Source organism: Rhinatrema bivittatum, chromosome 3 (genome assembly GCF_901001135.1).
Source record: "Rhinatrema bivittatum chromosome 3, aRhiBiv1.1, whole genome shotgun sequence".
NCBI classification, from domain to species: domain Eukaryota; kingdom Metazoa; phylum Chordata; class Amphibia; order Gymnophiona; family Rhinatrematidae; genus Rhinatrema; species Rhinatrema bivittatum.
This window is the reverse complement of record NC_042617.1, coordinates 504,476,429-504,500,663: the sequence shown is the minus strand read 5'-3', so window position 1 is coordinate 504,500,663 and position 24,235 is coordinate 504,476,429. Positions and strand designations below refer to the sequence as shown.

General features: G+C 41.3%; 1 protein-coding gene across 2 annotated transcripts in view; it reads right to left on the bottom strand.

The window, feature by feature from the left end:
• Positions 1–11,377: 11,377 nt before the first annotated feature.
• PINX1 (PIN2 (TERF1) interacting telomerase inhibitor 1) overlaps positions 11,378–24,235 on the bottom strand; it is a 274,701-nt gene continuing 261,843 nt past the window's right edge. For both annotated transcript variants that reach the window (XM_029596151.1, XM_029596152.1), the window contains one exon: positions 11,378–12,500. In XM_029596151.1, the coding sequence (XP_029452011.1) occupies positions 11,850–12,500 (651 nt within the window). In that variant the 3' untranslated portion in view covers positions 11,378–11,849. The remainder of the gene's footprint in view (positions 12,501–24,235) is intronic.

Here is a 24,235-nt window from a genome sequence, read left to right as displayed (position 1 = left end):
TATTGCTACAGAGCAGTATTTTCCCTGAACAATGACACATAATTCTTCCTAATCTGTTTTCCAATGTTCTATAATAGACCAATTTTTTTTTTTAATTTTAGTTAGGTTAATTTTTCAGTTTATTGGTGTGATGCCACTAACTGATTACTATTAAGCAAAATGTATTTCTCGAACTCCTAATTGAACAGTGCTCTATATAGAAACATAGAAATGACGGCAGAAAAAGACAAATCGGCCCATCCAGTCTGCCCAGCAATCTCCCACACTTATTTTCCCATACTTATCTGTTTCACCGACCACCAAGTTCAGGGCCTTTCTTGGTAACTGTTTGATTCAAATTTCCTGCCACCCCCTGCCATTGAGGCAGAGAGTAATAAATTTGAATGAAAATATATTTTTCACTAGTTTGTTCAGAGTACAAGTTGGCTTCTATAATATACATTTAGGGCCAGATTTTCAAAAGGTTACGCTTGCCGGGCCTATTTTAAAAAGGCCCGGTGGCACACATAAAGCCCCAGGACACGTGTAAGTCCTGGGGCTTTACAAAGGGGCAGTCTGGGGGTGGGGTGGGGCGTTCCAGGGGCGGGGTCAGGCTCCGGGCACAGCGGGATTGTGGGCTGGCAGTTGGCCAGCAGGTGCAAAAGGTAAAATAAAGGTCAGGGGGGGTTAGAGTAGGGCTGGGGGGGGGGGGGGGGTGGGAAGGAAAGGCTAGGGGGAAGAGAACAGAGGAAGGCAGCATGGCTTGGCGCGCGCAAGGTGCACAATTGTGCGCCCCCTTGCGCGTGCCGACCCTTGATGTTATAACTTGCGCGCACAAGTTATAAAAATCGGGTGTACATGTGCGCGCCGGGTAGCGCGCATCTTTTAAAAATCTACACCTTAATTTTTAATACAAATATTCTCCTTGCCCCCTAAACTAGCAATAGTCTATGTGAAGATTTGAGGAGTGGCGACAGTTGAGCGGAGGAAATGGCAAAAAAGAACAAGGAAGCAGCTCTATCACACTCTCAAACAGAAAGAAATATAATTCAACACACGGTCAATTAAGCAAAACCCCTAAGCACTGGTTGATCAGTTTATGGATTTGCGGTTTATCAAAAAGGAAATCAAACTAAACCGTCTCTACCATTCTCTTATGCACATACAAAGTGCGTGTGCTTGGCACACAGTACCACCACCACTTAATTTTAGCTGCTCATCAATACCCAAGGATGTTAAGCAGGTCACTTTTTATTGAATTGCACATAAAGAAAATAAAGTAAAATGTATTAATATCTACTCAGGGTATTAGAATTTGATATGCAAGTCAGGGAAGAGCATGTGACACTATGTAGCATGTAATAAGAGGTGGCCAATTATTTTTGCATGACAAAATCTGTTTTATATGCAAACACACATTAAACCATCATGGGGGGATTAGACTGGTGAAAGTCTAGCAGAACATAAACACATGGGTAAGGTTTTATTTTTTCCAAGGCAAAATTCCTTTTCATTGTCTTGAAATTAAAAACAGTAACATAGAAAATAAACCAATTATTTTTCACTTATGATAATGTATTTACTAAATGTTATCATCCACAGCACATTTAGAAACTGGCAGATGTCATGGCAGCATGATAGTACACAACACCATGGGTAGTCTTTCTCCCATGGTTATGCCCTGTTATGTCTCTGGATCCTAGAAGAGGGCTGAAATAGCACTTACCCTAGCTAAGTCCTGCTAAGAAAGGAAGCACAGAAGAATTTTGAGTCAGAAGGTGCTTCCCCTTCAATCAGAAGTAACATAGGAAGAGAAAAGTACCAAATGCTATGAAAGTATGGGCAGACCAACACAAATCTCTATGGAACAATTCAGTTTTTCATGTTACATATGCTGAAACTCCCGCTTACTAAATTGATTTCATCTTTTAATCCCAGGAGCACAAGTTTAGCAAACACATTTTTTTGGTTAAACAATAACATTTTGTTGCAGACAATGCTGCTCCTCATGAGAGTTTTTAAATACCAAACCCATGGGAGTTAGTTGTTCAACAATGACACACAGAAGCACTGCACTAGAATGCCCCAATGAAATTACCATAAGTAGATTTCCGAAACTGCTGCTTAATAGAAAGTAAGAATGTTCGCTTACATTTTTATCAGTACTGTCAAGATTCTTCCTTGCATGGCATAAGGTCTCATCTCACTGCTTACAATGTTTAGGGTTAAGTAGCAAATCTGAGGATGTAGCCTACTTTTTAGAGTAATAGGCCGGAAACCAAGAACCCGAGTCCAAGTCCTGCTTCTGCAACTGATATTCAGTGTGAGCCTGTGCAAGTCATGAGCTCCTGGTCTGTCAGGTATCTCTTTACATTGTAAGTGCTTTGGAACACAGATTCATTCTGTGTGTCATTTATTGCACAGTGCATTCATATAGGGGCAGATTTTAAAAGGGCCGCGCGCGCCTATTTTGCATAGGCCGCCGGCGTGTGTAAAGCCCCGGGACGCGCGTAAGGCCCGGGGCTTTCGAAAAGGGGAGGGGGTGTGTCCGGGGGCGTTCCCGAAACGACACAGCGTTTTGGGGGCGTGCCCGGGGGCATGGCGCCGGCCCGGGGGCGTGGTCGAGGCCTCCGGACCAGCCCCCGGGACCAGAGGACGGACCGGGGCTGCCGGCGACAGGCGTAACTTTGCCGACAAAGGTAAGGGGGGGGTTTAGATAGGGCCGGGGGGGGTGGGTGAAGAAAAGTTCCCTCCGAGGCCGCTCCAAAATCGGAGCGGCCTCGGAGGGAACATGCAGCTCGCGCTGGGCTCGGCGCACGCAGGTTGCACAAATGTGCACCCCCTTGCGCACGCCGACCCCGGATTTTATAAGATACGCGTGCATCTTATAAAATCTAGCATACTTTTTAAAAATCTGCCCCATAGCATATAAAGTGAATCCATTAACTCAGTCACTTTCAAGATACAGTCTCCATGAACCCCTGATGATTTAACACAGATACGGCATATGCTAGTGTACCTATTTTCTAGTTAGGTACTTTTATATAACCAACCCTGATCACATAAGTGATCATCTACTATTTCTTGCTAATTTTGCCTCCCCCCCCATTTTGGTCCAGTAGTTTTCCTTCCTGCTCATTTTTGACCAGCTCAATCAGAATCGGTCTCCCTACTGGATTAAGGCACCATAAGTCTTCATTCACAACACTACCTGGGATTTTCCCCCTATTTTTTTTTTTTTTTTTTTTTTATAAGCGCCCTGCCCTGTCTAGCCCAGCCATTGCAGCAAAGGTCCTGGGCCAGGAGCCTCAGACTGCACCTTCTTCCAGAATCTGATATGCAAAAACCCTGAATTTGGCAACTAATTGTCATTTTGAGCAGAGACTCGTCAGCCTCAGTAGCTGTGAATGCTGCCTCCACAGCATCCCCCTCCCAGAACCTTGCTATTCCGCGTGGCAGTGAGCCAACTCCTTTTTTCTATTTTTAACATTGTACTAGCAAAAAAATAAAAAATAATTGCTTATGAAAGGTTCTAAATAGATTGGTTTTCAATGCTAAGTCCTTTCTCCTTTCTTCTTCCTCCATTTTTTATCCACGACTCCATATGATATGCTCAGGTCATCAAGTCAACCCTTGATGGCCCAGTAGTTAAAGGGCCTCGTCCTCTGAGATACAACTTCAGTGCTGTTCATGGATTAATTTGGGCTGCCACTGTGTGCTTCATTTATCTGGGGCAAAAGGTACAGCAGGGCATATGGTAATGCATGCTTCCCCACACTGCCCTGCCACTGTGCCTTCTCCTCTACTCAAGACTGTCAACCATGATGCTAGCTATTGGCGGTCGTCATGGTGGTTTTTATTATATAAACGCTTAGTCAGTGGCAACTAAACTAAGATCCCACACATTTCAAAAAGGTCATCAAATAACTTTCTCACTGTAATGATTTTTGGTCATAACCAATTCAAGCCAAAAGTAAAACACTCTAATCCTTTGCCAACCCTCCTTAATCATCCATCCACTAACATGTTTTAAAATGACCTCTTCTAATTGCATTAGAAGGAAGTGGTGTAGGAATGTTAGTGTGCTCTGGATTAGTTTTACGAACATACCTGTACAGAACACAAAACAGGAGAAGCAATGGTATCCAGTTATTTACTTACCCTTTCTTAAATACTACAAAATGTTTGCACATGCAAGAGGCACAGGTCGCTAAAGAGTACCAACACCTTCTGTTGTACCATAGCATGTAAAAGCGTGATAATTGCCATTTTAGTCTTAGTTTAATTATTATTTGTTTACTTTATTTATTTTAAAACATTTCTTACCTGCCCCTCCTATGTTTGGGGAAGGTAAGAAATGTGATCTCAATGCCTTGCAATTGAAACCTCCCAGAAAAATAATAGGGCTAACTAAGGTGATGAACGCATCTGACTGGATAATGCTTTCCTCACACTTCATATTCAAGTGAGAACACATTTAGTCCAATTGATTTGTCTTCTGTATCCATGTTAAAAAAAAAAAAAAATTGAGCCCACACAGATTGCAAGATACAGTTCATATACACTATGGGCCAGATTTTCTAATCTACGCCCAATTTTATAACATGTGCGCGCAGCTGCGCGCATGTTATAAAATCCGGGGTCAGCTCGCACAAGGGGGTGCACGATGGCTTTCCCTGTTCCCTCCGAAATCGGAGCGGCCTCAGAGGGAACTTTTCTTTTGCCCCCCCGCACCTTCCCCTCCCTTCCCCTATCTAACCCGCCCCCCAGCCCTACCTAAATCCCCCACCTTTATTATTTAAGTTGCGCCCGCCTCTGGCCAGGCGTAGGTTGCACGCGCAGGCTGAATGCAGGTGTGTGATTCCCCGGCCTAGCAGGCCTTCGGAGGCCTCTGGCCACGCCCCCGCCCTGAACCGCCCTCGCCCTAACCCTTTTTTCAAGCACCGGGACATGCGCGCATCGCCGAGCCTATGCAAAATAGGCTCGGCGCACGCAGGAGCGGGTTTTCGGGGTTATGTGTGTAACCCTTTGAAAATCCGCCCCTATATGTGTGGATAACAGTAATGTCACTGGAGTTCTAGAAAAGACAGACTGATACATACTCACTGTGGGGAGGGAGAATCTTGTTGTGGTTTTACAATTAAATTAACCCTATTCAGCAGTAGTATCTGCTAGCTAGAGAAGCATTCTGCTCCAGTCTCCAGTCCTGCCACGCAAACGCAAGCCTTTAATTAGGCCACTATTTAAAATGAAGCTGGGTTTATTTCAGACAGCAATGGAAAAATATGAAAACTATAACTAATATATGTATGTGTGTGCATTACACAACAAAAGCACAGTAATCTCCATTTATTAAGATTCAGATGACTGCTCCATTATTTTACTGACCACATATCTAAAAAAAAAAAAAAAAAAAAAAAAAATCACCACCTCATTTGTTCCTATCTCTAGGTCATTTACAAATATCTCTAGGTCCTTCCATCTGGAATGCCATACCCCCGGACCTCAGACAGGAATCTTGTCTTCTGACTTTCAAAAAAAAAACTTAAGACATGGTTGTTCAGACAAGCCTTCCCCTAATCAAGTCTAACACGGCCATAGCACAGCCTTGCCATAGATCAGATGTAGGACTCTCTAGTACCTACCATCTCTATAGTTTCATTATTTTTTGAGTTCCTTCCCTGCTGCTTTTCCATCTTCCCAGTTTCATTCCCTTGTTTCATTGTAACTTTTCTGCTCCTTCTGGTTATGGCTATCGTTTTATCAATGCCTCTGTTCCTTGTAAACCGATTTGATTTGTATCACGAAAGTCGGTATAGAAAAGCTTTAAATAAAATAAATAAATAAATAAATGTTAAAGAGCAGTGGTCTCAGTATAGATCCTTGGGGAACTCTACTATACACTTTTCTCCACTGAGAAAATTTACCTTTTGTCAAGAAAACCCTGCCTCCTATCCCATAACTTTTTAAGTACCTCATGAACTTCTCATGAGGTACTTTGTCAAATGTTTTCTGAAAATCCAAATATACTTTATCAACTGGGTCACCTTTGTCACGTATATTCACATCTTCAAAAAGTATAGCAGATTGCTGAGGCAAAGGCTTCCCCTGGCTAAATCTATGTTGGTTTTGTCCCATTAAATTATGACTGTCTGTAGGGATACGTAATTTTGTTCTTTATAATAGTTTCAACCATTTTTCCTGGCACAGATGTCAGGTTCACCAGTCTATAGTTTCCTAGATCATCTCTGGAACACTTTCTAAAAACTGGCGTTATTTTCGTGACCCTTCAGTCTTCAGCTACTGTAGCTGATTTTAATGATAGTTTACAGATTTCTAATCGTAGGTCTGCAATTTCATTTTTCATTTCTTTCAACACTCTTAAGAATATAAGAAATTGCCATACTGGGTCAGACCAAGGGTTCATCAAGTCCAGCATCCTGTTTCGAACAGTGGCCAATCCAGGCTACAAGCACCTGGTAAGTACCCAAAAACTAAAGTATATCCCATTCTACTGATGGCCTGAGCAGTGAATATTTTTTTCTAAGTCAACTTGATTAATAGCAGGTAATGGACTTCTCCTCCAAGAATTTAACCAAACCTTTTATAAACCCAGCTATATTAACTACACTAACCACATCCTCTGGCAACAAATTCCAGAGGTTAATTGTGCGTTGAGTGAAAAAGAATTTTCTCAGATTAGTTTTAAATGTGCTACATGCTAACTCCATGGAGTGCACCTAGTCCTTCTATTATCCAAAAGAGTAAATAATCGATTCATATTTACCTGTTCTAGACCTGTCATGATTTTAAAGACCTTATCATATCCCCCCTCAGCCGTCTCTTCTCCAAGCTGAAAAGTCCTAACCTCTTTAGTCTTTCCTCACAGGGGAGCTGTTCCATCCCCTTTATCATTTTGGTCACCCTTCTCTGTATCTTCTCCATCGCAACTATATCTTTTTTGAGATGCAGTGACCAGAATTGTACACAGTATTCAAGGTGCGGTCTCCTCATGGAGCGATACAGAGGCATTATGACATTTTCCGTTTTATTCGCCATTCCCTTCCTAATAATTCCTAACATTCTGTTTGCTTTTTTGACTGCCACAGCACACTGAGCCGACGATTTCAATGTGTTATCCACTATGACGCCTAGATCTCTTTGCTAGGTGGTAGCTCCTAATATGGAACCTAACATCGTTAACTATAGCATGGGTTATTTTTCCCTATGTGCATCACCTTGCACTTATCCACATTAAATTTCATCTGCCATTTGGATGCCCAATTTTCCAGTCTCACAAGATCCTCCTGCAATTTATCACAATCCGCTTGTGATTTAACTACTCTGAATAATTTTGTATCATCTGCAAATCTGATTACCGTACCTCATTCGTCATATTCCTTTCCAGATCATTTATAAATATATTGAAAAGCATGGGTCTCAGTACAGATCCCTGAGGCACTCCACTGCCCACCCCGCTCCACTGAGAAAATTGTCCATTTAATCCTACTCTGTTTCCTGTCTTTTAACCAGTTTGTAATCCACGAAAGGACATCGCCACCTATCCCATGACTTTTTACTTTTATTAAAAGTATCTTATGAGGAACTTTATGAAATGCCTAGGATGTATACTATCTGGTCCAGATGATTTGCTACTCTTTAGTTTGTCAATTTTCCCTATTACATCTTCCAGGTTCACTGAGATTTGTTTTAGTTCATCTGAATCATCACCTTTAAATATCACTTCTGGAATGTGTATTTGCTCAGTATTAGCACTGATGCCGCCATGCCTCTTTGAATTACATTTCTAAGATATTATATTTCGGTACAAATGTACCACCGTGGTCTTTTGGGTTCCTTATTATTACAGTACTTATATTGAAATACGCTTTATACAAGATTGTTTAAGATTTTCCAACAAAAATATCTTGTAAACCTCTCATCTTGGTCTTGCATCCCCATCGGCAAAACATGGCCATGTTGGGGGACTGTATTGCACATGAAGACGGTTGAATAAAGATCTTCTCTGTAGGAGTAATTGCCTGTCAACACAGAACCAGTTTCAATTACTTATCACACATTCCAATTTTATGCCTTGAATGATTATGTGTGATTCTTATTCCATTTTCTATGTTTGCAGGAGTATTTGCCTTACATCTTCCTCAGTAAAGACCAAAGCAAAGAATCCATTTAATCTTTCTGCTATAGCCTTGTCCTCCCCTTAGTGCTCCCTTTTACCCCTTGATCATCTATTTGTTCAACTGACTCCCTTACAGGCTTTTTGCTTTGAATGTACCTGAAAAAGTTTTCATTATGAGTTTTTGCTTCTACAGCAAGCTTCGTTTCAAATTCTGTCTTTGCCTTCTTTATCAAAGCTTTGCATCTAACTTGCCAGTGCTTATGCTGTTTCCTGTTTTCTTCACTTGGATCCTATTTCCATTTTTTGAAAGATGTTCTTTTAGTTAGAATAGCCTCTCTCACCTCACTTTTTAACCATGCTGGCAGTCATTTGACCTTCCAACTTTTTTAATGGGTAGAATACATCTGGTCTGGGCTACCAAGACAGTATTTTCAAACAATGTCCTTGCCTGATGTAAACTCAGCCTTTGCAGTTGCTCCTTTCAGTTTTTACCTATTTTTCTCATAGTCTCCCTTTTGAAAGTTAGATGCTATCACAGTAGATTTTCTTAGTGACCTCCCTCCAATTAAATCAAATTAGTTCATGTTATGACCACTATTGCCAAGTTGCCCTAATACCATTACCTCTCACACCAAATCATGCAATCCACTAATGATTAGGCCTAAAATAGTTCCCCCTCTTATTTGTTCTTGTGCCAGCATGAAGCAGTCATTTATTTCATCTAGAAAATTTACCTGCCTAGCATGTCCTGATGTGATATTTACCCAATCAATACAGGGGTAACTGAAATCACCCATTATTACTGTGGTGCTAATTTTGTTAGCTTCCCTAATTTCTTTTAGCATTTCATTGTCTGTCTCTTCATTCTGCCCATATGGACAGTAGTTCAACTCCAATGCTATTCTATTCCCCTTCTGACATGGAATTTCTATCCATAGGTGCTACAGTGCATTTTATTTCCTGCAGAGCTTTTGTCCTATTTCACTCTATGCCCTCTACTATATAGTGCCACCCCTCCAACAATTTGATCCATCCTATCATAGTGATATAATTTGTACTCTGGTAATCACAGTGCACCATCGGTTACCCTCTTTCCACCAGGTCTCTGAGATGCCAATTATATCTATCCCTTCATTTGTTGCTCTACATTCTAACTCTCCCATCTCTTTTTTTTTTTTTTAGAATTCTAGCATTTGTACACAGACATTTCAAAGTATTTTTTTGTTTGTATTAACAACCTGCTTATCAGTTGACAGGGGTAATTTGGAGTCTTTCTTACCTTTATTTCAAGGCACCTGATCCCCTTTGGCATTTATTGCAACCTATCAGGATGCCTTAACCTCCCTGGTTTGTTAGTATCCTTCACAGATACTTCACATTCTGAACCATACACTTCTGAGCGACTGTTGGCTTTCCCCCATCATCTGGTTTAAAAGCTGCTCTATCTCCTTTTTAAAGATTAGTGCTAGCAGCCTGGTTCCACTCTGGATAAGGTGGAGTCCATCTCGTCAGATTAGGCTCCCCCTTCCCCAGAATGTTCCTCAATTCCTAATAAACCTAAAACCCTCTTCCCTGCACTATCGTCTCATTCATTTCTGAGAATTTTGTACCCAAGATACAGCTTGATTTCCTAGATGTGTTTCAAAGTTGTTTATTTTGCAGTACAGATTTATTGTGTATTTTTTGTGTAGTACACAAAGAGAATTAATTCAGGGGGCATCATGTTCATCTGTCTGTCCAGATTTATGCATGTAATGTCAGCAGACAAGGACTTGTGTGCTTAAACTCCACTGTGCTCTGAAAGGGAGTACAACTTTCCAAACTTTTTTTTTTTTTTTACATTAAATGGGAGATGACTAGCCATCCATACAACTGTCACTAGTTAGTTTGCTTGTTTTTTTTCAATAACTTTATATTTATTAAATTTTACCAAATAATTATAAACAATTATTGGCAGGAAAATAAGACACAATGGTGAATAACAAATTAAAAATGCACAAAAATTATACAAAAGAAAAAATCCAATCACCATTAATATCTTCTAGAAAGTCCTGAAAAGGGAGATCCAGATTAAAGGAGAAGATGACAAATTATAACTCAAGAAAAATGACAAAAGAAAAAAAAAAAAAAAGGAGACCAAGGGTAGAAATTTTTTTTTTGTTCCATCTGCCAACTACAGGTGAGAGAATTTCAGAGGTCAATTATGTAACATAACATAGTGGATGATGGCAGTTAAAGACTAATTTGTCAAACCTGTCTGCCCAGTTATTCCTCTCCATACTGCTAAGGTTATATTCCAGCCACAGATGCCTGACAGCCCATGGGAGGATACTGCTCCTTATCCAAGACACTTAGGACCGGCTTTTAAAAGGGTTATGCGCGTATGCCGCTGTGTTGTCGGATTGCGTGCAAAAGGTAAGACAAAGGACGGGGGGGGGGGGATAGAGTAGGGCAGGGGGGGGGGAAGGTTAGGGGGAAGGGAACGGGGCAGGCAGCACGGCACGGCATGTGCAAGGTGCACAACTGTGCACCCCCTTGTGCGTGCCGACCTCTGATTTTATAACCTACGCGTGCCTGCGCACACAAGTTACAAAATCGGGTGTACATGCACCGGGTAGCGCGCACACATGTACCCCCACGCGCACCTTTTTAAAATCTATCCCTTACTGTTGTCTTCCTTACTGGCTCATTACCATCCTGGGTAGATGAGCATGCCCAGAACCCCCCCCCCCCACACACATGAAGCTCTGTAATAATTTAAACAGCGGGGCTCAGCTCCAAGGCTCAGGCCACAGAAAAGCCATGCTCTAATCTTTTGACAGATAGAGCCATCGGGGCTCAGGCATATCACGTGTGGGCCTGGGGAGGGAAGATGGCTGCTACCACTGTGGCAACCCTTGCTGGCGAGAGAGTGGTGCTGAGGGTAGGTCTCAGAAGAAACCTCCCTTCAAGTTCTGAGGGCTGGCAAGAATACTGAATTGTCTAGATATGGATCCTGAGGAAGGTGAATCTATAGAGAGAGAAAAATGAAATTAAAAAGGGTTATGTAGGGGGGAAATAGGCAACAGCATAAAAAGTAAGCTTCTCCAGTTAAGATTTGCCTTTAGTCCATCGTTGACATATGCAAAAAGCAGTTCCCGCATGCTACTGATCTGGAGATGATAACAACTAACTGGTCAAAAATAGGCAGCCCTCATCGCTGTGTTATAATTCCAGAACAGTGCCTACCAGCTGTAGAGTCAAATAAAAACTCTTAGGCAGTGCTTCCTGGAGGTTTATTTAACAGACCATAAAAGAAGTTTGACAGTAAAGTTGGTATATAGCTCTTAGAAACACAGTTTGTACAGCTTGAAAGAGATAAAAATATTTTGGGGACATGAATTTCTTTCATTCTTTTTTTTGTTAAAAATGTTTGTGTACACAGGTTTTAATAGTTTTTGTTAATAATACCAGTTGTCATTCTAAAAAGGGCTGTTGGTTCTTTAAATTTATATTTGCACATGTTAGCTTCATGTGTTGCGTGGAATTTCCTTACCATTGATGCAAAACCTAATAAAACTAACTTTTGTCTTCATATAGAAGAATGGAAGCAGTCCATATACACATATCTCTGGTACGAACCTCAAATGTAAACATTTATTTTGGGCTACAATACTTAATAAAGAACTATAACCTGCATGTCTACTTTTAATTCATCTGGAAGTCCAAAATTAAGTAGCTGTAGTTTTCCTTAATTAAAATGCTGCTTCTTTTTTTTCTTCTTACGTCCTTCTGCTGACGGACAATAACCATCTCCATGGTCCTCATTACATTGAATTGCCTCTCGTTTCCTTTTTTTCTTCATCTCTTGTTTCTTTTGATTTTTCACAGAATCTTTTTCATGGCATGCCTCTTCCTCAGAAGCTTCCATGTGGATTGCTGAACCTTCTGGAAAACTGCCAGAGCCCCCCTCACTCCCATTCTCGCTGGTTTTGCCTTTGCCCTTTAATTTCTTTTTCTTCTTCTGATCAGTTAGGGATTCCAGGTGAGGTTTTGTCAGCAGGTCTTCACTCTCTGACCCATACTTCATAGAGGTCGCTATAGGAGCATCTTCTGAATGGCGTTTTCCTTTTCTGTGTTTCTTTTTCTTATTAGACTTGGATTTCAGCTCTCCGAAATCCCTAGGATTCTCTTCAACTTCGTCTGAGGAAGTACCTGCTAAATTATTTTGGACCTTGGTGTTGTCCTGAGATTTCTTAAGCTCTGCCATCCGTTTGGCAAAATACTCTTTCATAGACAGTGAGCTGGTCACTGTAGTGTCACTGACAGCTGACTCAGCATTGTTGGGTACATTCCTGGTTTCCCTTTCAATCTCTTCAGTGGAATCAGCACTAGTATCCTCCTACAAAAGAAGTAACAATTAGCAAAGCAAAAAGCTTTTACAGTAAATGCTTTTAGAGTTTCAAATTCATATTTCAACCTCATAACGGAATTCAGTGGAATAAAATACCAATGTTTGTTTGATAAGTGATAAAAACACTTTTTAGGGCACTGCATCAGATCAAAGTATTTTTTGAATACTGGGGGCTCGATACTCAGCACCATTTGTCTACCTAAGGGGGTCATTTACTAAGCATTTTTCCATTAGACACAGAATGGGAAAAACCCTTTAGTAAATAGGTCCCTTAAGTTCGGACTTAGCCGGACAAATATGGGGATTTGAAAATTCCCATTAGGTGATCACTTCTAAGTTGTCCGGCTAAGCAGTTCTGGGAACATTCTGGGAAGGAGTTAAGTTAGCTAAATAAGTTATCCTGCTAACTACAATCTTCAGAGTAACTCTGGTCGTGCCATAGAGCAGTCCTAAAGTTAGATGAATAAAGCTATCTGAATATCCCAGCAAAGGTGGTCATGTAAGTTTATCTGGCTGATATTGCTGGCCAGACAATAGCTGAAAATGGACCCCAGTAAGTCCAGTCAAGTAAGATGTTAAAAATGCATCAATTGCATTATTACATTACACTAGAGTAGGGACGGAGAAAAGATTTAGTGGCCGAAACAAAAGGTGCATATTTTTACTCATGTTTGCATGCATAACTTTACTCACGAATAAAGACTTTAGTGTACAAAAAAAGATATGTACAAAAATTAGAACACCTCCATATCAATCCCACATTAATGAAGGCATTAGCTATTTCCACCCAATGCAGGGTGGTGCATTAAAGCCCTCAAGGCTTAACTCACATTTATTAACACTGGAAATCTAACTCCTAGTTCAGAGGTGGAGTAAAGTTAGCTCACATTTCTGGAGCTAGTCTGTGGCACTGTGCCATCATAGTCCCATGACTGGCTGGTGCAGAACCACACTGGCACAGCACCACAGACTAACAGTAGCCTAAGAAATGCGAGCTAAATTTATTCTATCTTTATTTAAGTCTTTTCTATACCGTCGTTAAGTAGCTTCCGTCACAACGGTTTACAGTAGGCACATAAATATAGGTATGCTGAGACATTAATTTACACAAGTGCCATATCGTTTCGGTACATAGTTTTTTTTTAAAAATAACATAATTGGAATGTGATACAATATTGTTTGGAGTGTTTTTATTTTTTTATTTTTTCGGAATTAAAGTGCAAACTAAAACAATAAAAATAAAAAACACACTTAAGAACTGGGATACCCAAATCCAGGACATCCAAACCAGAGGGACTCTGCCCTTGTATGCTTCAGCCAGAGGGACCCCACAACCCACTAGCATCCCAACCCAGCTGACACCTGTCTAGTGCACCCCCTCTCTCTCTCTTCCTCTGTATACTGAAAGTCCCTGCATTTAAAGAGATAGAACGCTGTGCTGAATTTCACAGAAGGGGGAGGAGTAGTGCCTATGTCCACAAGAGCTACAGTGTTAGATGCAAGGTCCCCCAGTGCTTGAACATGGAAGGGGGAGGTGAGCAGAGAAAAAAAGCGTAGTTAAGTTAGAAAAATGACAGCAGCAAAAGACCATTACGACCTACCTAATCTGCCTATCCACAGCAACTGTTTGGTTTTACAATCCCTACCACTTCCTAAAAGATCCTCAATGTTTATCCCATTCTTCTTTGAATTCAGATACTTTCCTGGTTTCCACCACCTTCATGGGGAGGCTGTTCCATGTATCCATTACAATCTCTATAAAGAACTATTTCCTTAAATTACTCTGCGCCAAGGACAAAGACAGTGTCATGGGTATGGGTAAAATAAATGACTTGGCACCATGGGAATCTTACATGCCATGAAGGATGATAGGACCTGTGCCAAGGAAGCTATCTCCCATCTCAGCATCAATGAGGGGCCTGCACAGACACTGCCAATCTTTTCTTTGTCCCAAGGGGGACAGCTCCGAAGGCTCGCATTTGGACATGCTCATCCCCTGATTTGAAGCAGATTCAGGAACTGGCATGGGGGGCCCACATGGAGAAAGGCAGAATTGAGATGGAGTTACAGTTTCAAATTCTTGCATCATGAGTCTGATGCCTTGATCCAAGATGAAGAGCAACTCTGCTGACCAATCTTGTGCTGAGGCTTTGGGCTCTTACCTGCTGGCACCTTCCTTATAGCCTCCATCTTGAGGCGTGGTGCTGTTGTGCCCTAGGGGACATATGATCATAGAGTGGCAGTTGGAATAATGGTCCGGGTTCAGGCAGTGATAGCAGGTGGTGTACAAATTTGTGATGGATATGTGTGGCTTCTTGGCCTTGGAATTTTCCATAATCATCTAGATTTTATTTTTGTTAGCGGCAAAAAACTGAAGCAGCAATGAGGCAGTAACAATGCACAAGGACACAAATTTGAAAAATTTTAAGAGAAAGACTGGGATATGTCCATGTGGTTGCTTGGATGAAGAAGGGTTAAAGAGGCTAACGAGGCAGGAACTACCGTGCATGCTCAGTAGAACTTTGAATAAATTCTGACAGCTGGGCTCATGTTGGCGCCATTGGATGAGGTCACCATGCATTTTGGCCAATTCATGCTCGTTTGTGCATGGAGAATTGGGAATGGGTGAAAGAGGAAGAATAAGAGGCTGGAAAAGAAATGAGACACAGAGAGGGGAAACGGAGAGGTCTGGGATTCATTGTCAGAGGATGTGGTTAAGGAAGTTAGCATAGCTGGTTTTAAAAGACATTTGGACAAGTTCCTGGAAGAGAAGTTCATAAACTTCTATTAATCAGGTTGACTTAGGGAATAGCCATTACTTATTACCAGCATTAGTAGCATGGTATTTATTTACTGTTTGGGTACTTGCCAGGTACTTGTAACCTGGATTGACCACTATTGGAAACAGGATGCTGGGCTTGATGGATCCTTGGTCTGACCCAGTGTGGCAATTTCTTATGTTCTTATGTTATATGAGAAGTTAAAAATGATGAGATGGGCTGGGAAGGGGGTGAGAGTTGGAGATGAAAAGCTGGTGAGTAAGTAAGAGATGAAAAGAAGCCGATTGAGGACTGGAGGTGGAATAGGTGTGATATCTATGAGTAGACAGAAAGATAGATAAGAGAGAAATGGAGAAAAGAGACATGAAAGGGAAAGATCAATTTCAGAGACAGATGGTGAGGAAGTGAAGACAAGTGGAGAGAAAAATTGAAAATAGAAAGACAACTCTGGATAACAAGAGAAAAATGGGAGATTAGAACAAATTTATTAGAAAAATAAAATGCCTAGACAAAAAAAAGAGAGGATAAAGCATTTCATTTTCAATTTAGTGATTGGACTAAGGCAGTTTTGGGAATGTACATCTGATATCTTTATATTTTGTTCAGTACAGAAGGAAATACATTTCTATTTGTATTTTTCCAGTACTGCACTGTATGCAGAATCTGGCTTCTTGGGGTTTCCAGTATAATTTTATCTACATATTTCTATTTCTAATTTGTGATCGCTTATTCTATATTTGGTGAGGGTCTGTCTGTGTTCTGCATGTGTGACTGAAGTGAGGGATTTATACCAGTCCATCTAGTTCTGTTTTCCTAATAGGAGTTTTATTGGTATTCTAGGGCCTGTTGCAATGTTTAGTGTTGCCTTTTCATAGGCAGGGTCCTTGCTGCTTTTATTTATTTATTTGAAATCACTTATATCCCGCATCCTCCAAGGTTCGGGGTGGGTAACATAAAAACATTCACACAAATTTTTTAGAACCGTATGAGTTCTGGGAGTTAGTGCTGTTTGGCAAAGCAGGTTCGCTACATGTACACTGAGTGTGCTTTTTTGTAGGGATTTGTGTTACATTACAGAGTACCTGGCAGTATAGGGAATCTGTATTGATGTTACTGAATTGACACCAGAATTTGAATATTTATCTAAAATCTTATATTAAAAAGCATGATATCCAATTATGTGTTTTTACAGGATCCATCTTTGGAGGGAGGAGCGGTGGCAGGGATGGAAGGAGGATCATGATTGGTTCAGTTATCATCAACATTTTGGCAGAGGCCCAGAGTCTTAATTATGTAGCAATACCTCTGGGAGGACTCAGTGAGGAATTTAGTAGAGAGAGGTGGAAAAGGAGGGGATTTGAGAGAAAGAGACTGCTGGAGATGAGCGGGATTGAGAGAGAAAGAGGGAGTGTTGGGACATAGGGAAAGGAGTCTCATCCACACACCACACCCTGTCCTCAGCAGTTTTCCTCAAACCCCACTCTCAACCCTATCTCTCTTACGTTTCATCCCAGTCCTCAGCAATCTCTCTCTCTCGTCATGGGGAGGAGGAGCATGGAGAAAGAGAGACTGTAAAAGGAAGGGGTGGCAGTTGGTAATAAGACTACAACTAGCATTGTTTATTTATTTAAAATCTCTTCTATACTGTTAAGTAATATACCATCACAACGGTTTACAATAAGGCACATATAGTAATGTTAAAAAATTGAAAATGGGTAATACTTTATAAAAATGCCAATAGGCTTCCGGTTACATAAAATTTCAATATTAAGACTATTTGATAAATGACATATGTCTTGTCCTTTTAATACATGTATCCTTGTTGATTTACATGTAAAGCTCTCTTGTATTGTGTTTATCTAAGGTTATCAGTGCGTCTTAAAATAACAAATAAGCACCTCGAAATCTAAGTGCTGATGTTATGACGCCTGCTTTATGTACTTTCCGTTTCTCTGTTCTCTTTACCAAATGCCTGTTTAAACAGCCAGGTTTTTAAATGTCCTTTAAATAGTTTGTAATTTCTCTGTAATCTTATCTCAAGGGGCATTGTGTGTTCCATAGTATGGGTCCCGCCAGGGACCGTGCTCATTTTCTGACTTGTGTAAGTTTTGCTGTCTTAACAGAAGGAACAGTTAAGATCGCTTTGTTAGCTGATCTCAGATTTCTTTGTGGTACGTGTACACGCAGTGCTGTGTTAAGCCACTCCGCTTTTTCATCATGAATTAATTTATGTATTGTGCATAGTGCTTTATATTTTACTCTATGTTCAATCGGTAGCCAGTGTAACTCAGCTAGTGTTTCAGTTATGTGATCTCTTCTCTTTTTACCTGCAAGTATTCTTGTGGCAGAATTTTGTAGTATTTGGAGTGGTCTTATGGTCGTATATGGTAGTCCCAGAAACAAGAGCGTTGCAGTAATCAGTGCTTGCAAATATTAGTGCTTGTAGAACAGTTTGAAAGTTAGCCAGTGTTAATAAAGGTTTTAACTTCCTTATTGTATTGCTATGTAGTCCTATTTCTTAATCTCAGAAACTGCCAAACAAAAAAAATCAGTTCCTGCTAGGCCACTGGTTTGACCAAATCTAAATTAGTACCCATATGCAAATGCAAGTTAGTAATACAGGGACCAATATTATGAAACCTGCATCGATTTTTCATATCATGCATTAAAAACGTGTGGCCCCGCCTGATACAGTAAACTAACAGTATGCAAATCAAACTGGCGCGAAAAATCCACGGTAATCCCAAAAAGCAAGCCAAAACTGGCAGTAAAACTGACATGCAGAGAACCGCAATAAAAATGTGGCAAAAAACAGTGCTAGTTGAAAAATGTTGCAGTGTTCCCTATTGGTTGATAGTCGTGACCTAGGCAGGCCTGTGGTGTGTTTAGGGGTGCAGATCTCCATCTGTTTTCTCTTTGCATGGAAATAAAAGGCAGCTTTTTCCAGGGTTGTTTTGTCAGTGTTGAGTGGTGCTAGGCAAACGTAGGACGTTGGAGGTTTTGTAGGTGTTGCAGTTGGTGGTGGTTATTCGACTGCGATTGCTGAGTGGTGTCTTTTGTGCTGCTTGTGTTTCCCTTGCTGTTTCCCATCCTTTTGTCTGTGTTCTTGAGTGAATCGTAATGAGTGCATCTTATTGTTGGTCTGTTGCCTGTCTTTTTGTCCACTTTGGTGTTTAGGTTCCTGAAAGAGCAGAGTGGGTGTTTGTGGCTGTGGAGAGAATGGAGTGTGACAGAGGGGGTGCGAGTGGGGGAGCAGATGAGCAAGACAGGTGGACAAGTGGTAACAGAGAAGACAGAATTGTGGTCCATGAGTTGGTAGGGTGTAGACAGGGAGGGGAGATGAGGTAGTAGGAAAGAGACATGAGTGAGGTTGCGGGTACAGTTAGAGGGGGGAAGAGAAAGCAGGTGGGGGGTCAGAGCAGGGGGAAGGGAGCAGTACTCAGGGAGGTAGGAACCTACACCAGTCATCATCTGGGAGCAACAAGCAGGCAGGAACCAGCAGCCAGCAGCTGGAGAACCAGTGTCAATGTGATGTACGCTTCACGGCAGAAGAGAAGGATCTTCTGGTGCAGCAGGTCTGCGAGAAGCACTGTGCACTTTTTGGTCAGAAGACATCACTGAAGAACAATAGGAAGATCTGGGAAAGCATCGCCAAGGATGTCAACAGCCTGTCAATGTCGATTAGGGCAGTGGATCAGCTGAAGCATCACTGGTGGGATACCAGAGTGGTCAGCAAGTGCTGGACGGGAAGAGGCCCAGCATGCGAAATGTAGCTGATGCCGGTGGAGGACCTGATCTGGAAGACTCTTCAGCAAGACTACTTCTTTACTTTCTTTTTCTTGCAGGTGGGTACATCCTTGGCACTTGTCACTGCAGTTTGTGGAAATGGTGGTTACGCTCCTTTAGTAACTACCCCAGAGAGCTTACATTTACCCACCACTAGACAGCTAACGTTTGAATGTATAGAGGAATTGTACGCATTTTGGGTACCATGCACCAAAAGGCGTGCACTATTCCACTTTCAGGACTTACCCCATGCTCACTCCTTCCAGCGCAGATGCATGTTCCACTTGGATGCCTAGTCTCTATTCTCACTTCACCTGCCACCGACGCTTGTCTGTTCTCCTCCTATTAGTATTTATATGCCAACATTCTGAAACATTATTCTTGCTGGTTCCCCAGTGTGCATTGGATGGCTTCAGACTTGCATTTCTCACTTTTGTTTTCTCTTCTACCTTTCTTTTGTAGATGGCTGCATCATCGGTGTTTGTTGTTGCAGTTTGCAGAAATGGTGGGTATACGCCTACTTTTCCTTCTGGTACAGATGTTTGTCTTGTTTTATTCTTTTTTTTTTCTAGTTGCAAGTGGGTCATGGGCCTTTCATTTCCTTCTTTTGGCCTGGGATTTACAGGATAATCTGGAAATCTCAGACATAAGATAGCCAGCCCATGATAAGAGTGATGGCTCCATCCACGAAACAGAAGTTTCCAGGCCTATGTTCCACAGGTGCTGTTGCCTCCTTGGGTCAAGGTTGCAGGGCCTGTCACAGGTGCTGCCTCCTAGGGCCAGAGTGTGGAAATCTCTGGTCCAACTATGACAAGCCTGTGATAAAATGGAGTCAACACTAATGAAGAATCAAACCAATCTGTCATTTAAAAAGTCACTTTATTAAATTGTATTTAAAATCAGAATATATTAAAAACATTTAAAAACAGGTAGATGGCCACAATGCGCATGTCTCCTAGTGTTCATCTTCCCTGGGCTTTGTGCTGATCTGAGAAGAGAAATGTTGGAATTACAACACTATCTTCCATACAGATCTCCCTGCCCCCAACTTAGCCCCCCCCCCCCCCAACATGTTGAAAAGTACTTCCAAAAAAGTCTGCTATGACTCTGTGAAAAGCTCATTCTCAATCTGTGGCAGGTGGGCACATCGACTCTGGTCCTAGATCCGGATCCACGTCTTGAGGAATGGCATGCCAAAGGGCAATACTGTGAAGCACACAGTATGCCATGATGATATCGGCCACTTTCTCTGGTGCATACTGTAGTGCTCCTCCAGAGTGGTCAAGGCAGCAGAACCGGCTTTTCAAAATGCCAAATGTATATTCCATGGCCCTTCTGGTTCTCGTATATTCAATATACTAGAATTCCACTACTGTACATGTCACAGATAGGGGCATGAGCAGCCATGTTTTGCATTTGTAACCATCATCTCCTGTAATAAATTGGAAAGTGTGTACTATTGATTTTGGTATCCATCCAAGAGAGCTTACATGTGTAGCAGAACAGTATACACTTTGGCACCATGTACCAGAAAGCATGTACTATTCCACCTTTAGTAGCCACCTAAAAGAGCTTACATTTACCCAGCCCATTTAATGGTATAGCAGAATAGTACGCGTTTTTGGCACCATGCACCAGAAAGTGTGTACTATTCTACTTTCAGTACTCACCCCCACAGAGCTTAAATTTTGACATTTTAGCTTACATACCCATGCTAAGTATACCATGGGTTTCTTAGTGTGGGTTTTCGGCACTAAAACCCATATTACAACAGTTAGGTTAGTGCCGATAAATCCATGCTAAAACCAGAGTAAAACCCCTGGAAGGCTCAGTGCGGCTTATTACATCGGCCCCACAGTATGGAAGATATCCTTACTTCCAGATCATACTTAGACTGATCATCTTTTTTCTTGCCTCTTTTCAACAGTTTTTTCTTCTGCAGATGCCATCACACAAACAGATATCCCCCACCTCAACAGCCAGGTTGTAATGGGAGATCAATAAGCACTTCAAATGGCTGTTCAACCCCTTAAACTAAGTATTAGAAAAAAGAAATGTAGCTTTTAGTACAAAGGGGGTGCAAATATCTTATCTGGACCCTGTCTGCTCATAATGCTCATAATGCTTAAAAAGATTACATTGTGTAAGTTTTTTATAAAGAGGTGACCCCTACCTATATCTGGCATGGACCATTCATTTTATCCCTGAATTAGCTCAGCCATTTACCTTATTATTTTGTAAATAGCGGTGATACTGTATAAGAATTGTAGATTAGTGTCGTATACAACACACAGACAGATCCAAAAGAATGGTGGTTTTGAACAAAGCTTCTGAACAAGCCAGATGAAAATTTTGCCAAAACCCAAACAAAATCTTTTTAAAATTTTGAAATTTCTGTTATTTTTGTTTCACTGGAATGGTTTCCATGAGTGCAAGAGCAGGATGATGGAGCAGGGAAGTGCTGAGTCATTGCAGACTAATTCACTTAGCTAAGTACAAATCAGTCAATATGTGAGGAACAATATCTTTTATTATAGATTATTAGTATAGAATTTTTATGTAAGCTATAGGTTTATCATGATAATTCAGTATTATACGGTCCAAATAAATACAGTGGAGCCGTTTAATAAGTAAATTCATTACTGTTGCCTATATAATTTACTAGGAAACATTCTCCATAGGAAGTAACACTAAATGCTGAAAGTGCTACCAAAATATACTCAGTTTATAGGATACAATCTACAGGTCAAACCTTAATCCATTCTTTACTATTCTTCATCTTGAGTACTGTATCTTCCTTATTTCTGGCCTCTCTATCTCCCACACTGCTATTCTGTTATCTGTTATTTACCTCTCCTGCAAGGCTAACTCTGCTCACCTTCTCCTGGGTGAGGCCCTCGGCTGGCTCACCATTAGATCCTGCAAAGAATTCAAATGCTGTTGTCTCTCTAACAAGGCCTTAAGCTTCCCTCCTGCCCATATGTCAATCCTTTCTCTCATTACAAATACATCCTATTCCACACTTAGCAGTCAACCAAGGCTTTTCTGCTCCAGCCACTTTTGTTATCTCAGTTTATGTCTACCTTTGTGCCTTTTCTGTTGCTGTCCCCTATCAACAGACTTCACTCCCTTCATGATTAGCCAGGCCTCCCCTACCCCACACACCCTCCTGTCTGAAGATGTACTTCTCATTAGTCTCCAAAAAAACCCATCATCAAAACATCACTTCTGTAGCTTTCTTCACCTTCAGTTCTTTTATAGTTCTCTATTTCCTGTCGTATAGAGTGGAAGCTCTTTGGAGGTAGAAGTACTCTCCCATCTATTGTACCTACATTCACGGTGTAACTCATCAATTGTGTTGCGGGGACTCTATATTCACCTGGTATAGCCCTGTATACACAATCAGCTCTATATACAAATCAAGAAATAACAGAAATCTTATCTGGAACATATCAGTTATCAGTTTACAGGCGATGTCATTTCCCTTCCTTCATGCACAACTCAGAAAAAAAAAAAAAAGGACACTGCTAAGAGGAAGTAATATGCCGACGAGAAACAGGCTAGAGGTGACATCACATGTCTCATGAGCTGTAACTTCAAAAATCAGCCCTCTAGTGACATGCATCTTTTGTATAGCTGTGTGTTTATGCCATACAAGACTGGATTCTTTATAAGAAGGGCTCCTATGTGATTTCAAACCCTTACAAACATCAGCCTCTCTTTCTAATTAAAGCGCCCCCCCCCCCTCAATCTGTAAAGTACCCAGTATTCTTCAGGACCAATATATATCACCTAGTGCAACGCACTAACCACTGCATCTGGAACCCCTCCCCCGCAGCCACCTAAAGGATCATGATATCTATTATCCTAAAGTAATCTATTTACAAATTCTTATTTTCTGTGACTTCCAATTAAATAATTGTTCAGCACAGCTCACAAGGTAATGTACATACAGTGCATTCAAATCCCTTCACTTTTTCCACATTTTGTTAAATTACAGTCTTATTCTAAAGTGCATTTTTTCCTCCTCAATCTATGCACAATAACCCATGACAAAGTGAAAACAGATTTGTAGAAACTTGTGCAATTTAATTAAAAAAAACCAAACCAAAACAACAAAAACCCTGAAATATTGAATTACATAAGTATTTAGACCCTGTACTCAGTACTTTGTTGAAGCACCTTTTGCATTGATTACAGCCTCAAGTGTTCTTGGGTATGACACTACAATCTTGGCATACCTAGATTTGGGGATTTTCTCCCATTCTTCTCTGCAGATCCTCTCCAGCTCTGTCAAGTTGGATGGAGAGGATCAATGAATAACTATTTTCAGGTCTCTCCAGAGATCTTTGATTCGGTTCAAGTCTGGGCTCTGGTTGGGCCAAAGGACATTCACAGATTTGTCCCAAAGTCACTCCTACATTGTCATGGCTCTGTGTTTAGGATTGTTGTTCTGTTGAATCGTCGCTCTAGTATGAGGTCCAGAGCGCCCAAGAGCAAGTTTTCATCAAGGATCTCTTTGTACTTTGCTCTGTAAATCTTTCCCTCGATCCTGACCAATCTCCCAGTAGCTGCATCTGAAAAAATCCCCATAGCATGATGCTGCCACCACCATGCTTCACCACAGGGATGGTATTTGCTAGGTAATGAGCAGTTTCTGGTTTCCTCCAGACATGACGCTTGGCATTCAGTCCAAAGAGTTCAATCTTGGTTTCATCAGACCAGAGAATCTTATTTCTCATGCTCTGAGAGACCTTTAAGTGCTTTTTGGCAAACTTAGATCTGGCAGTCATGTGCCTTTTAGTGAGGGCCTTCCGTCTGGGCACTGTACCATAAAGGCCTGATTGGTGGAGTACTGCAGAGATAGTCATCGTCCTTCTGGAAGGTTCTCCCATCTCTTCAGTGGAACTCTGTCTGAGGGACCATCAGTTTTCTTGGTTACCTCTCTGACCAAGGCCCTTCTCCCCCAATTGTTCAGTTTGGATGGGCGGCCAGCTCTAGGAAGAGTTCTGGTGGTTTTCAACTTCTTCCAGTTAAGAATGATGGAGGCCACTGTGTTCTTCGGGACCTTCAATGCTGCAGCTTTTCCAAATCGTGTCCAATCTATTTAATTTACCACAGGTGGACTCAAATCAATTTGGAGAAACATCTCAAGGA